General features: G+C 39.5%; 1 protein-coding gene and 1 long non-coding RNA gene across 2 annotated transcripts; one reads left to right on the top strand and one right to left on the bottom strand.

Annotated features, from left to right (window-relative positions):
• Positions 1-6,748: 6,748 nt before the first annotated feature.
• Positions 6,749-8,859, bottom strand: LOC138929404 (uncharacterized). The gene is made up of 2 exons (XR_011445772.1): positions 8,757-8,859; positions 6,749-8,689 (listed from the first exon to the last, which is right to left on the bottom strand). It is a non-coding gene; the product is annotated as an uncharacterized lncRNA (long non-coding RNA).
• Positions 8,860-10,469: 1,610 nt separating this feature from the next.
• On the top strand, positions 10,470-12,845 carry LOC138929403 (uncharacterized). Its single transcript, XM_070288837.1, has 3 exons — positions 10,470-10,520; positions 11,674-12,763; positions 12,826-12,845. Exons 1-3 carry the CDS (start codon positions 10,470-10,472, stop codon positions 12,843-12,845), a joined length of 1,161 nt encoding a protein of 386 aa, XP_070144938.1.
• Positions 12,846-14,278: the final 1,433 nt, after the last annotated feature.

Consider the following 14,278-nt stretch of genomic DNA (forward strand, 5'->3'; position numbering starts at 1 on the left):
CCAAGTTTGGTATACGACATGTGTTTACCGCACTTTATTCTCCCCAGAGTAATGCGGCTGATCGTGTAAACAGATCTTTGCTATCTGCTGTCCGTGCGTACATCAAACAAGATCAGAGAGAATGGGATCAGTATCTGACTCATATATCCTGTGCTCTTCGATCAGCAATACATCAAGGTATTGGATGTTCACCATATAAGGCGTTATTTGGCCTTAATATGATTAAGCATGGTTCTGACTATCGTTTGTTGAAAGACTTAAACTTGCTAGACGATTCTATTCCCTGATAGTCTAACTTTGATTAGAAAGGATATACAGAGAAACAGCAAATTAGCATATGAAAGAAATGTAGAACAGTATAACTTGAAATCAAAACCAGTGAATTACAAAGAGGGCCAAGAAGTCTTCAGTAGAAATTTTAGCCTTAGCAATTTCAGTCAAAACTATAACAAGAAGCTTGCTCCACAATTTACTAAATGTAGAATAAAACGTAAGCTAGGAAACTCGTTTTATCTATTGGAAACTCTTCAAGGACGTGAGATTGGAACTTTTCACGCAAAAGATATTCGCGTATAATTCCAGCTAATCTTCCTCCTGAGAGTCGTCAGAATTATCTGTGGTTGTAATGGTCGCCATAGTTGCAGGAATATTTTCTTCCCTATACGAACGTTGGGAAAGAAAAGTGTTTTATTTGACTTAGATTTTTTAAAATCTTGTCATATCCCGCCATAGTAGGACCCACTATTCACCTTTTTTGACAACTACCTGTGAATGACAAAAAAGCAGAGCTTGCAAAAAACTGTCGACCGTTTCTAGTTGTCTGCATATATCTGTCTCTCTCTCACTCTTTACGAAAAGACTCAGAGAGCACCCGTTCATGAGTTCTTGGAATGAGCTCGCGCGCGTTCAGAGCGAACTCGTTTTTTCTATTCTGTTTTGTTTCGGTTGTCCCATGAACCGTGGTCAGTGAACAAAAGTCTTTTGCGTATGTATTGGTATACATTACACGCATAGGCAAGCAAATCGTTAAACGTTTAGTTGCGATTTAAAAACAACATTGTCTGAAACTTTTTCTTTTCTTTTTAATAACATTTTGTTGTATGGACACTTCTTCACAAAAATAAATAAATAAAAAAAAAAAAAACAAAGGTGAAGACCGTTCGCGCTGAGCTGTTCGGTCACTTGGTCTTTTGCTGGTTCTCTGTGTGCGAACGTTTCTCGTCCCACTCTTTATGCACGGCTCATTGAAAGGCCGAAGTAAAAAGAGCTCAACGAAAAGCGTTCAACAAAAAACCGAAATGAAGACAGCAAAACTCCCTTGCTCTGAGCGAGAGCGAGAGAGTATGATCTTTTTCGGTTTTACTCGCAACGAGAGCACAGGAAAAACCCCGTCAACAGTTATTGGCAAGCTCTGCAAAAAAGTGATAATCTGAATGCACCCCTTCGTCGGCTTGAGAACCGATAAAAAGCTCATAAGCCCAGAAATTGGTCTTTCCGTTTTAAGTCGTGCCTACGAGCAGTTCAAATCACTCTTATCTCAATTATTATTTGTGCACGCTGCCAAGAAAATTGGACTATGAAGTTCAAAGTCCATGCTTTCAAATCTGCTCGCATCTCGCGACACGGAAAGTGCTCCGCTCTTCTGTCAGCTTTATTTTACATGTCGGCTGCTGGTTAAAGCTATACGGTAAATATTTTGTGCAAATTTTAGAAAATATAAATTCTAACCTTTGCCCCTCTAATAGCCACTGGATCCACCAAGACCAACATTTCTCGTGGCCGTAGTCAAATTTTTTTTGCCAACCTGTGTTGCAAACCCTTGTTTTTGAGCAGACCCGAAAAATCGACTTACGTAAGTCCTACCATAACCTGTCGCTTATACTCTTTTCACTGAGAAAAATTTCTTTAGTTCCTCGCAACAACGTTCTTGCCATCGGAAAAGGAAAAGCCTTTAGGGATCAAGGAGAGAAAAGCAACAAAAGCAAAAATGTAGCAGAAAAACTGGCCACGTGGGATTGTTAAGAAATTACAACGATACAACAACCACCTTAAAATAATAAAATCCAAAAATAATCTATGACTTAATCCTACCAAAAAAAAAAAAAAAAAAAAAAAACAATAATTATGAAATACTAAAATTAATTAATTTAAATCCGCCATCACAACACGCCGATCAACATTTCTCTAAGTGTACTTATGGAGAACCTTTATCATATAATTTGAAAGCTTCTAAGCCCACAGCTTTTTAATCATGTCCTCCGGAGCAACATGAAGGCCTTCATCAAGCAACAAGAGTGGGTGAGTTTTTATTCGGCAACATATTAAGAAAGTGGAAGTGATCGAGCAAACCAATGAACATGCAAATCAAATAATTAATATTTTGTGCAAAGTGATAATCCAAACCAATTTAATTGTGACCGTTTAAGTCGTGAAAAAAAACATATGGGCATTTCCATGGTGTCGCACGCGACATTCGTACGCATTCAAAGCAAAAAAAAAATTTTGGTACATTTTATTTTTATTTCTTTTAAAAATATTAACTTATAGCTCTTGCCTAGGGCTATAACACAGGAACACAAAATTAAACTTTGTGAAATTTCCACGAACCATTTCAAGTTTTCCCATGATATTGGGTGTTCCTGAGTAAAAGTCCCATACAAAATTCTTTTCCATCACCTACAGGTTCCGCGGTATACCTAAAAATACAAAAAACCTATGTTTGCCGACATTTTGAATTACGTGGCCTATATAATTGGACGTACCTTTTTTATTTTTGGTAGGACCTACTCTCAATACATCACGGCACTAATAAAAAATAGTCCCAATCGTGAACCATTGCCCATGTCTTTGGAATTCGACGCCAAAGTTGAAACTCCCAAAATTTTCAACATTTCTGTGATGAAAAAACAATTCTGAGAATTAAATCTTATATGGAACTAATTTTAAATATTCATTGAATCTATTGTTCATTGTATTCTTTAATTTCGGTTTAAAGCGTTTTCATGAGGACATTTTATTGGATTTATTAAACGAATAAAACAGCTTTTTTTGGTTTTATTATCTACTCCTATTTGCTGTCAAATTTCAAATAAGTCAAGGCAACCTATAAAATAGTAGTAGATATGTTTCTTTTTATATATAATATACATTTTTTCTTTTTGACTAAACTTTAATATGTAAGGATTATCGCTGGCTACTAAGCTGTCTTAAAAATGTTATGTTCGGAAGACCTTTTTATTTAATATAAAACTAAATTTATATTATATATAAAAAGAAACATATCTACTACTATTTTATAGGTTGCCTTGACTTATTTAAAATTTGACAGCAAATAGGAGTAGATAATAAAACCAAAAAAGCTGTTTTATTCGTTTAATAAATCCAATAAAATGTCCTCATGAAAACGCTTTAAACCGAAATTAAAGAATACAATGAACAATAGATTCAATGAATATTTAAAATTAGTTCCATATAAGATTTAATTCTCAGAATTGTTTTTTCATCACAGAAATGTTGAAAATTTTGGGAGTTTCAACTTTGGCGTCGAATTCCAAAGACATGGGCAATGGTTCACGATTGGGACTATTTTTTATTAGTGCCGTGATGTATTGAGAGTAGGTCCTACCAAAAATAAAAAAGGTACGTCCAATTATATAGGCCACGTAATTCAAAATGTCGGCAAACATAGGTTTTTTGTATTTTTAGGTATACCGCGGAACCTGTAGGTGATGGAAAATAATTTTGTATGGGACTTTTACTCAGGAACACCCAAATATCATGGAAAACTTGAAATGGTTCGTGGAAATTTTTGGCTGTGTACCTGTGTAATTGGTGTTATTGTTGATTTTGAGAGTATGCTCAAAATTAAAAAATTTAAAAAAAATTGAAGGGTTCGCACGCGACAAAAACAGAAGTCACTTTACGCGGTGAGCTGTTTAAACACTGATTTTAGCGAAACGGCTGGGAATATTTTAATGAAACAAATTTTAAAATGTTATGCGATAATGTCATTTTCATATGCTTTTATTTACAATCAGAAATTAAGCGTAGTTTATTTTTTATTTAATTTTAATAAGGTGTCGCACGCGACATGTAATTTTTTACTATTTAAGTAAATTTGAAGAGCATATATCCATTTTATTTCGACTTTTTGCATTCTTCTTGTGATGTTAGTAAACAACTGTCAAAGCATAATGCCTCGGTTTGGATGTAATTATCAAAAGAAAACAGGCCCATTTTTATGATGTTTTTCATCAAAATAATGAAAAATCGTGTTTGCGCGAATATGCATTCGAATATTTCGAAATTTGTTTTAGAATATGATAAAACCCTTTGTTTACGCCAGGAGGCCCCTGCGCCCCCTCTGCCCACCGAGCGTCCAAAAGCTTAAGCGCTTCCAGCTTAGCAAAGCTCGCCTGCTCTCCGCTCCTCGGTATTACCGATCGCACGCTCCCGTGTTCCCGATCGTCGCTCGCTTCTAGGGAAGGCGCTCTAATTTACGGTTCTCCCGCTCTCGCGCTGTGAAGCTGGGCTTCTCGGCCGGCAGCGGGCCCTTAGGCTAAGCTAAGTTTAGTTCCAAATTGAATGCGAAAATATATGTATGCTACGGGCACTCCGCCGATGTCATTTGTCGACCCCCAAATTTTCTGCGTTTTTCTACTTCGTGGGATAAACTTTTATTGATCCTTTTGCGGAGGATTTACCAGCCACCCCACTCCTAAACATGGTTCTTCGAGCCGGATAAGGATATCGTCCTGGAATCCTTTTTTCCCAGCAGCTTTGGTGGTGCCGCCGCAGAAAAGATAAGTAAAAAAGTTTCCTCCCGTCTCTAATTGCCGGTCGTCAACGGTTGTCCGAAATTTAAATTTCGCTCAACCTGCGGACGATTTTTTTTGTCAACTCCTAGTCCGAGTTTTCCGACACCGCGGCAATTAGACAACTTGAAAATCATATCAAATCCAATTTTCCCCACTTCCATTTACCTGCACTTAGTTCTGCAACGGCATAATTATCGCCGCTTTTTCTTCCACTTTTTCGGCCCGTTGTACATTTCTCCGTACATACATACAGACGTCCCTATATTCGACCGTACATCAACGAATAAAACGGTCTTGACATACGCACATACATACGTATGTAAAACGGCGCGCATTACTCCGCGAGTTGGTTGGTCACATACTTAGAGTGGTAATTGACATCCTCAACCTTCAGCCGAACAATAATTAAAAAAAAAAAAAAGAATATAACTAGTGAACGTGTGTTTCAAGTCGAGCGCCGCGGCACTGATAATTCTACAGTGAATATTTCGTGTTGCCGAATTCGGCCCCCTACCCGAGATTTTATTCTCATATGTATATTCGGTCACTGTGTGTTTCCCGCCGCCTCGATATTTTCTTGAACACAATTCCTTCAACTTCAAATAATACAGTCCACTTCTCGACGCTCTACTGTACTTATGCCAATATATAAATATATTTTCGGCCTCCAATATTTTTGTACGCCCTCACAACTCCAGTCCAGTTCTCGGGTTTCTACTGTACAAAATATATTTTCTGCCTTCAATATTTTTTTGTACGCCCTCAGCAGTTCCGTTATCGGGTTTCCACTGTCCAAAATAAAGACAACTCATCCATACATATTTTGCATGCTTATCCAACTACATACATATGTATTTATATTCGCTGCCCGTCCATACAGGAATTAAATTACAACCAAACAAGAACAAACAAAATAACCAAGATTGAATATTCAAGTGCAAGTGTTTATTTCTCCAAATCTGCACAACCGCCGCAGCAGACGTGTTGTTTTTGTCGCAGTTCCTTGGGTTACGCTTTGTTCTCTATCCTGAGCTCTTCACTTATGCACTGCTTTGCCGACGGTATAGCCCAGCGAGTTTTTCCCAAGTCAAAGCCAAGGTTTATTTTTAATTCCGCCTTTCCGGCTCCGTATTAATTACGTGCTGTTCACGCCAGAAAGGCGCTTAATTTCGGGAGGCAGTGCGCTCTCTCTTTCTCTCCCTCTCCCTCCGGACTTCCAGTCCAACGCTCCTCCGCTTGCGCTCTCGCTCTCCAAGCTGATGCTTCGGCCGCTCGCGCACTCCTATTTTGATCTCCCGCTCCCGCTTGTAATCAGTTCTAAACCTGAAGCCAAATAAAGCGGACCAAGTCCATGCATTTATATATTGAAAATTACCCCTACGCCCCCGGCCTATTCTTTTCTTGTGGTGGTTTTCTGTGGAACCTTCGACTGCGTCGCGGGATTGAATACATTTTTTGGTGCATATTCTGCGGAAGCCAGCTCTCCAGCTCCTGACATCCTCAACCTTCAGCCGAACAATATTTAAAAAAAAAAAAGAATATAACTAGTGAACGTGTGTTTCAAGTCGAGCGCCGCGGCACTGATAATTCTACAGTGAATATTTCGTGTTGCCGAATTCGGCCCCCTACCCGAGATTTTATTCTCATATGCAGTGTTTCCACAATGAGGGGAACTTCCCCTTTTGAGGGGAAATTAGGGTCTAGAGGGGAAGGAAAAGGGGAAAAACTATAAAAGGGGAAATTGCTTGAAATCATAGATAAAACCTAGCTCTACCGTGGACTACCGTGTTATCGTATAAAAGAAACAGTTACAGCACGTTCAGGTGGCGTATACTTACCCTTATTTCCATTCTGTTTAAGGCCTAAAATATTATTCTATGCTGAAATGTGTGCGCTGATAGCGTAAATTGACTTGGAATAAAAGGATAATATACAGTTCCAGGTTTCATATATTTCTATAAAACACGAATCGTTTAATTACACTTTATTGATACTAAGTCTAATTTCTTTTGATTCGCTTGCAGTTGCATTGGACTGTACAAACTTAAGGTGTGGTATTTCCAACTGATTTTTCATTAGTTGTACAGAAGTTGTTCCCGTTCTTTTTAAGCCAGATTTTACACAGAGAATTGATGCAACCGTTTCATTATCCAGCCTATTGCGTTTATCCGTTTTAATATTTTTTAGATCACCAAATAATCGTTCAACTGCAGCATTTGAAAAAGGCAGTGACATAAAATAGTTTACCAAAATGGGCAGTTGAAGGAATTTGCGTCTGCCGTCAACATTATTTTTTTCAAACATTTTTTTTCCAATAGTCTACAGTATCTATGGAATCGTTACAATCCGTATCGCCAAGAGACTTTGTTTTCTCCATTCCTTGTCCAGCTCTGTTAAATCCACAGTAATATGCGATGGAATGTAATTCTTCGCGATTTCGTACAATGATGTAGGGTGCAAGTCATTGGCATATTTCGGGTTTAAAAAAGACGAATCATTGTACACATCTTCAAATAAAAATCGTTTCTTAATTTGTACGATTGCTTCAATATAAAACAACTAGCGGACCCGGCGAACTTTATCTCGCCCCAACTTCGACTGATTAAAACAAATTAAATTGAGACGTTCCGTTTCTACTTTGACGTACATGTCGAAACAGTACTGTTGAAACATCATCAATCGATACGCATAAAAATTCATAGAGCTGACCTTATTCCTATCTTCTCCTAAAAATTTTAGGCTAAAATTTGAATTCAAAATTAGTTGAGAATCAAAAAGAAGTGATGACTTTTAAACAAACCTGTCGTTGGATTGACAAATTTTTTTGACTTGAAATCTGTGGAGAGCGATCTGATAAACAATATTTTTTGTTTTGTTATCCGGTGTAAAAATAAATAATGATGACGGCTTTCCCACACGCGAACAGGCTACGTATAGCTGGCCATGTGAAAAATATGGATATTCTAGATTTATCCCGCAGACTTCCAACGATTGGCCTTGCGGTTTATTGATTGTCATCGCAATCGCCAATCAAACTGGGAACTGAATCCTCTTGAATTGGAATGGAAGATCTGTTGGAATAATCGGAATTCGTGGGATAAGAACTTCCTCTCCTTTAAATTTGCCCTTGTATATGGCGCGGACTTCCAACATAAGTTGCTGGGAGATTGGTCAAACAACCGATGTTGTTCGCGTGTCCTTCAATAGCGATGGCGTCACGCAAGTGAATGTACTCGTCTGACCGCAACTTCGACTGATTAAAACGAATGAAATTGAGACACAGTACTGTTGAAACAAACGATGGTATCTTAACAGATGATTGTCAACATCAAGTCGAATCATCAATCGATACGCATAAAAATTCATACAGCTAACCTTCTTATTCGTTTCTTCTCCTAAAATTTGAATTCAAACTCAGTTGTAGAATTAAAAAGACGTGATGACTTTTAAACAAACCTGTCGTTGGATTGACCATCTTTATGTTGAAGTGATACCCATCTTCTCCACGACAGAACATCAACGGGTATTGAAGAGCATCATAAGACCGATGAGTCTCATAAACTCGCTGCAATTGGCCATTATCCCGACGCTTAAGAACAATATCGCGTGATTCAACATTCTCGCCAACAATCACCACTGCGTGTTCATTGATAGTGGGAGCGTTAAATTGTCTTGCATGGCTACCAGTGGGTCTTTTGTCAGCGCTGATAATGATTTTATGTTCGTCATAATGCATTATATCCAATGCAGTTTTGAACAATCTGACCAATTCATTATGCACATAGAGAAGATTTTGCAATTGTTCGATAATTTCACGTTAAGTTTTGTGGTGATAACAAAGCGCCCGCTCGGTGTTGAATTTGCCCATGAATCTGAATGTTGGAATGCAATTTTAAAAAATGTGAGTTGTTAATTTTGATAATAAAGAGACGTCATTACCTTATAACTTGGATTGTAGCCTGATTGATGAAAAACCTCGACTCCAAATGACGTAATTGGAAAGCATCCGTTATATTTTTGTGCAAGATTTAGGAAACTGTTTTGATTGGGCTGAATTTCTATATAGTAGCGAATACAATGGCCCTGGTGGATGAGCCAAAACGGGCAATTTAATTTTGCCACCTGCACAGCATAAGCCGGGGGTTTCCAACCGAAACTTCAGTGCATTTCAATCCTAGACAATGAACCAATAACAACGCACGGTAAGATCCTTGTAGGATGTTTCAGGATTGTATGCGAATGCAGCGCGATTCAAGTTTTCATTTGCGGCTCGTCTTTTTCTATTATTATGTCGGGCTTGAGGTGATCTTTGTGGAGCGAGAAGCTGTGCCATTTGGGCACGTATCGATGCATTAATTTCTGTACGTTCCTCTTGCGTCCGGCTATTACGGGAATTCTGAATACTTATTGCATTGCGTGAACGCCGTCCAAGTCTTGATCGTATAACAGCAGGCATTACTTCCAATTGGTAATGCTTCGTTAGCTCGATTTTTTTGTTTAAATATTTTTTTACCGAGTTCATTGATACACAACTTCAACGCAGCTATGATCTTTGTAGGGTGTTTCAGAATTTTACATACAACAGTGTGTCCATCTGTTGAGCCGCTAGCGACTTTTCCGGAAGGTCTTCCCAAAATTTTCTTACCTTCTTCTGACAATTACAAACAACTGAAAAAAATTTGAGCGAAATCGGCCCAGCCGTTCTCTTGTGATGCCATTAGTAACATTTTTTGTCTCCATTTATATATATATAGATTTAACTGACTGAACAATTTTCTGAACTTCACAGTTGTCATTTTCCAACTCTGTTAACCCTCTAGTGCCCAAATTTTGTTTTTCAAAAAAAAAATTATTTTTGGATTCAGTATATATCAAAAGTGAATGTTTGTTTTAGAAAAAATTTTACTTTTGCTCGGATCGAGTTTTATATGACTAAAACCTTGGACCGCATGAAGGCGGGAAAAAAAAATTGTGTTGATTAAATGTTTATTATAAATGTCATTGAGACTGTCAGCAACACAGTACAATTTTTTTTTCTAATTTTTTTTCCAATTTTTAAAGAAAGTATTTATATGTTGCATTTCCTACAAAATAATTATTTTGTCCGAGTTGCACAAATTTTCAACTTCAAATGAATACAGCAGCTTGCGCTAGCTCTAGTATGTATTCCAAACGCAACGAACTTAATTTTTGGACTTTCCTGAATTAGGAAAAACGGAAAACCATGTGAAAAGGAATGAAAATAATAAAATAACGGTGTTTTTAACATTGCCCGTCTAGAGACGGTCTTGGGCACTAGAGGGTTAATAAGTGGGTTGCATTCACACCTAAATAAATACGTTTCAATTCCAGATGTTCTTTTGTCTGATGAGTATTGATTTGGTTCGCAGGGGTTTTCTTGACATAATTTCTATTCATGAAATTTAACGCCAATGTTTTGATTAATTCTTCAGTTTGAGTCTTTAATTCTGAGAAATTATGATAATCAGCTTGAAACATGCAATTAAAATCATTAAACAGGCCAAGAGCGTAATCTACAAAATTCATTTTTATCAAAGGGTTCTCCAAGGTTTGGAGAGTTTGGCGGTTTGCATGTGTTGGATCTTCAGTAACTCTTCAATGGATTCCATTGTTCGAAAATTCTTCTCACGCATGCTTGAAGCGAATACCACCTGGTTTGAGAAGCTCTCAATATTTTATGAGGTTTGACTTCATGGAAGCTTTAAAACTCTTTGAAAGCAGCAGAATTTTTAGGGCTCCTTCTAAAATGATTGTATATATTGCGGCACAAATATTCACCAGATGTATCATATGGCAAGAGCATTTTGACACAAATACTTAAGGATAGTTTAGTTTGATTAGTTGGGCAAAAATTGCCAGCTAGTAAAGTGCAATTATATCAAAGTAATAATGTGCAAAGTCGACAAATCTCTATAGAAGAAAAATGATTAAGACTTTTTTTCAGTTAATACACTAGTGCCAAAACTATAAACTACAGCAAAATAATTTTTGAGGGGAAAAAAGTCCTGAGAAGGGGAAATCTGAATTAAGGCGTGGGGAAACGAAATCATTATTGTGGAAACACTGCTCATATGTATATTCGGTCACTGTGTGTTTCCCGCCGCCTCGATATTTTCTTGAACACAATTCCTTCAACTTCAAATAATACAGTCCACTTCTCGACGCTCTACTGTACTTATGCCAATATATAAATATATTTTCGGCCTCCAATATTTTTCGTACGCCCTCACAACTCCAGTCCAGTTATCGGGTTTCTACTGTACAAAATATATTTTCTGCCTTCAATATTTTTTTGTACGCCCTCAGCAGTTCCGTTATCGGGTTTCGACTGTACAAAATAAAGACAACTCATCCATACATATTTTGCATGCTTATCCAACTACATACATATGTATTTATATTCGCTGCCCGTCCATACAGGAATTAAATTACAACCAAACAATAACAAACAAAATAACCAAGATTAAATATTCAAGTGAAAGTGTTTATTTCTCCAAATCTGCACAACCGCCGCAGCAGACGTGTTGTTTTTGTCGCAGTTCCTTGGGTTACGCTTTGTTCTCTCTCCTGAGCTCTTCACTTATGCACTGCTTTGCCGACGGTATAGCCCAGCGAGTTTTTCCCAAGTCAAAGGCGAGGTTTATTTTTAATTCCGCCTTTCCGGCTCCGTATTAATTACGTGCAAATACTTAAATAAGTTACATTGATTATTTCCGACATTAATAATTAATTAATAATTTTTGTTGGCACGGATTATAATTAATAAAAAACCGCCACGGAGCTTGAAGCCAAGTACAGTGAGTGCTACTCCGTATATTCGAGGTGTCTTGTACAGCTGCAGGAAATTATCGACAAGGTCACCTCCCAGTCCACTCAGGCTTCCGTCAGTGTCCAACCACTTCCTTCTACGGGTTGTCGCCTGCCACCAGTGGACACAGAGGTCTTCACAGGCGATTATCTTCGGTGGCCCACCTTCCGGGACCTCTTCACGGCGATTTACATTAATAATTCCCGACTTACGCCTGTGGAGAGGTTGTTCCACCTACTTTCCAAGACGAGTGGCGATGCGCATGCGATCGTTTCCAAGGCCCCTCTGACCAACGAGGGTTTCATCTCAGCATGGAGAAGCCTTTCCGACCGCTTTGAAAATAAGCGATTGTTAGTCAACAGTCAGTTAAAGATTCTTTTTAACATCCAGGCTGTTCCTCAAGAATCCGGAGTTGCTCTAAGAGAGCTGCAAGGCACAATTCAAAGTTGTTTGACCGCCTTACAAATGTCCACCATTGAAGTCGAGGCGTGGGACTGCCTTCTTGTGTTTATGGTCTCCTCAAAGGCTCCCAAAATTACGCTTTCCTTGTGGGAGCAATCAATTCGCAATAAAGCCGAAATTCCAACCTGGAAGGAGTTGGACGTATTTCTGACTGAGCGCCATCGCACTTTGGAGGCCATCGACGACGTCAGGCCTAGCGGCTCTGGGCATCTTCCGCCAAAGTCATCAAATGCTAATCCACCGGTGCGTAGGCTCGATTCACACGAAGTTAGGGTGGCTCCAACACCGAGAAGGTGTAATCTGTGTTCCAGAGAGGACCACCCTATCCGTATATGTCCGTTTTTCCTGGAGATGAATGTCAATGAGCGGACAAACTTCATCCGAAGAAAGCAACTCTGCTTAAATTGTTTTTCGCGAGGGCACCAGCAACGGGACTGTACTAGTGCCCATTCCTGCTTTACGTGCCACAGCCGGCATCACACTCTGCTGCACCGCGACAATCCAACAACTAGCGTTCCAAGACCCTCCGCTCCATCTAGTCCTCGACCTGCACCCATCCAAAGGGTTTCCTCGTTCTCCACACGAGTGACCACTTCTGCCGATTCCTCCAATTACTGGGTTCCGTACGACGACAGCAAGAGCAGACGTTCACGAGGTATTTTTTCCTACCAATGCCGAGTCTGCCAAGGGAACCATCCGCTCCGGAAATGCCAACAGTTCCTCAAACTCTGCGCTGAGAAGAGGCTCCGTGCGGTTCTCGACCACCGCTATTGTTTTAACTGTTTGGCCCACGAACATTCCGAGGGAACCTGCCGCAGTGGTAACCGATGCAAGACGTGCAATCAGCACCACCACACTCTCCTGCATCCGCATGAACGTCCAGAGCATCCACTCCGCTCGCAGCATCGGTCTCCCCCATACTTGTAGTTCTACTTCATTTCTTTATGTTTGACCATTACTCATCTCCATGTCATCCTCTTTCATCCAGATCACATACGAGGGATACATTTCCACACACCCCGATCGCGCTGGAAAGCAGATGTACCCGAGGTACTTAGTCCTACCGTAGCCGAGTCTGCCAACGTTCATCCGCTTACGACAAGCTCCCGCCTCTCCATGGCAATCATCCGCCTCTCCTTGGCACTCATCCGCCTCTCCTTGGCACTCATCCGTCCTTCATGGCTACTCGTCGCTCCAGCATCAACGATCTACGCAGCGCTCTGACGCCCCTCCATACCATCGTCATGTACGGGTTTATTGCAACCCGAGTGATTGCAAGGGGGGGAGAATGTTTACGCCAGGAGGCCCCTGCGCCCCCTCTGCCCACCGAGCGTCCAAAAGCTTAAGCGCTCCCAGCTTAGCAAAGCTCGCCTGCTCTCCGCTCCTCGGTATTACCGATCGCGCGCTCCCGTGTTCCCGATCGTCGCTCGCTTCTAGGGACGGCGCTCTAATTTACGGTTCTCCCGCTCTCGCGCTGTTAAGCTGGGCTTCTCGGCCGGCAGCGGGCCCTTAGGCTAAGCTAAGTTTAGCTCCAAATTGAATGCGAAAATATATGTATGCTACGGGCACTCCGCCGATGTCATTTGTCGACCCCCGAATTTTCTGCGTTTTTCTACTTCGTGGGATAAACTTTTATTGATCCTTTTGCGGAGGATTTACCAGCCACCTCACTCCTAAACACCCTTCAAATTTAATCAATTGACCTTATCCTAATGTTACCATCTTGGAAAAAAAACATTTTAGAGAAGTTTTAGTTTTTTGGCCGCGGTTGACATTTCTGTGGAAATGCCCATATATAAGAATTTAAGTGCAGCCGTAAGCGCAGCTTTTGTTTTGATTATCCAGTTTTGTTGAGAGATAATGGGAGCTCGTGTACATTGGTTTGGCCGATAGCAAATATATATGATTTGATGTTCTCGCATAGTTTGAAATTAATTATGAATTAAATAAAGCCCGGCCTGTTGATGTGATTGTGAGAATAAAAGAAACAAGTTAAACTAGAAAAAAAAAGAAAACAATGAAGATAAACGACATACACTGAGAAAACAAAGATGTACAATTATTTCATACACTTTAAAATTTAATTCTTATTTGTTATTTTAATTAATTAAAAGCCAACATGTAGATATAAAAATATTATTCAACCATTTAAAACTTAAATCTTACATTT

Source organism: Drosophila kikkawai, unplaced genomic scaffold (genome assembly GCF_030179895.1).
Source record: "Drosophila kikkawai strain 14028-0561.14 unplaced genomic scaffold, DkikHiC1v2 scaffold_185, whole genome shotgun sequence".
NCBI classification, from domain to species: Eukaryota; Metazoa; Arthropoda; class Insecta; order Diptera; family Drosophilidae; genus Drosophila; species Drosophila kikkawai.

What these genes read in the sequence shown, in the direction of transcription:
- LOC138929403 (XM_070288837.1), top strand. Translation starts at nt 10,470, where the DNA reads ATGCTTGAAGCGAATACCACCTGGTTTGAGAAGCTCTCAATATTTTAT. An exon ending in AGCTCTCAATATTTTATGAG is followed by an intron (nt 10,521 to 11,673) that starts GTTTGACTTCAT and finishes TGTCTTGTACAG; the next exon opens with CTGCAGGAAATTATCGACAA. An exon ending in CAAGAGCAGACGTTCACGAG is followed by an intron (nt 12,764 to 12,825) that starts GTATTTTTTCCT and finishes AAATGCCAACAG; the next exon opens with TTCCTCAAACTCTGCGCTGA.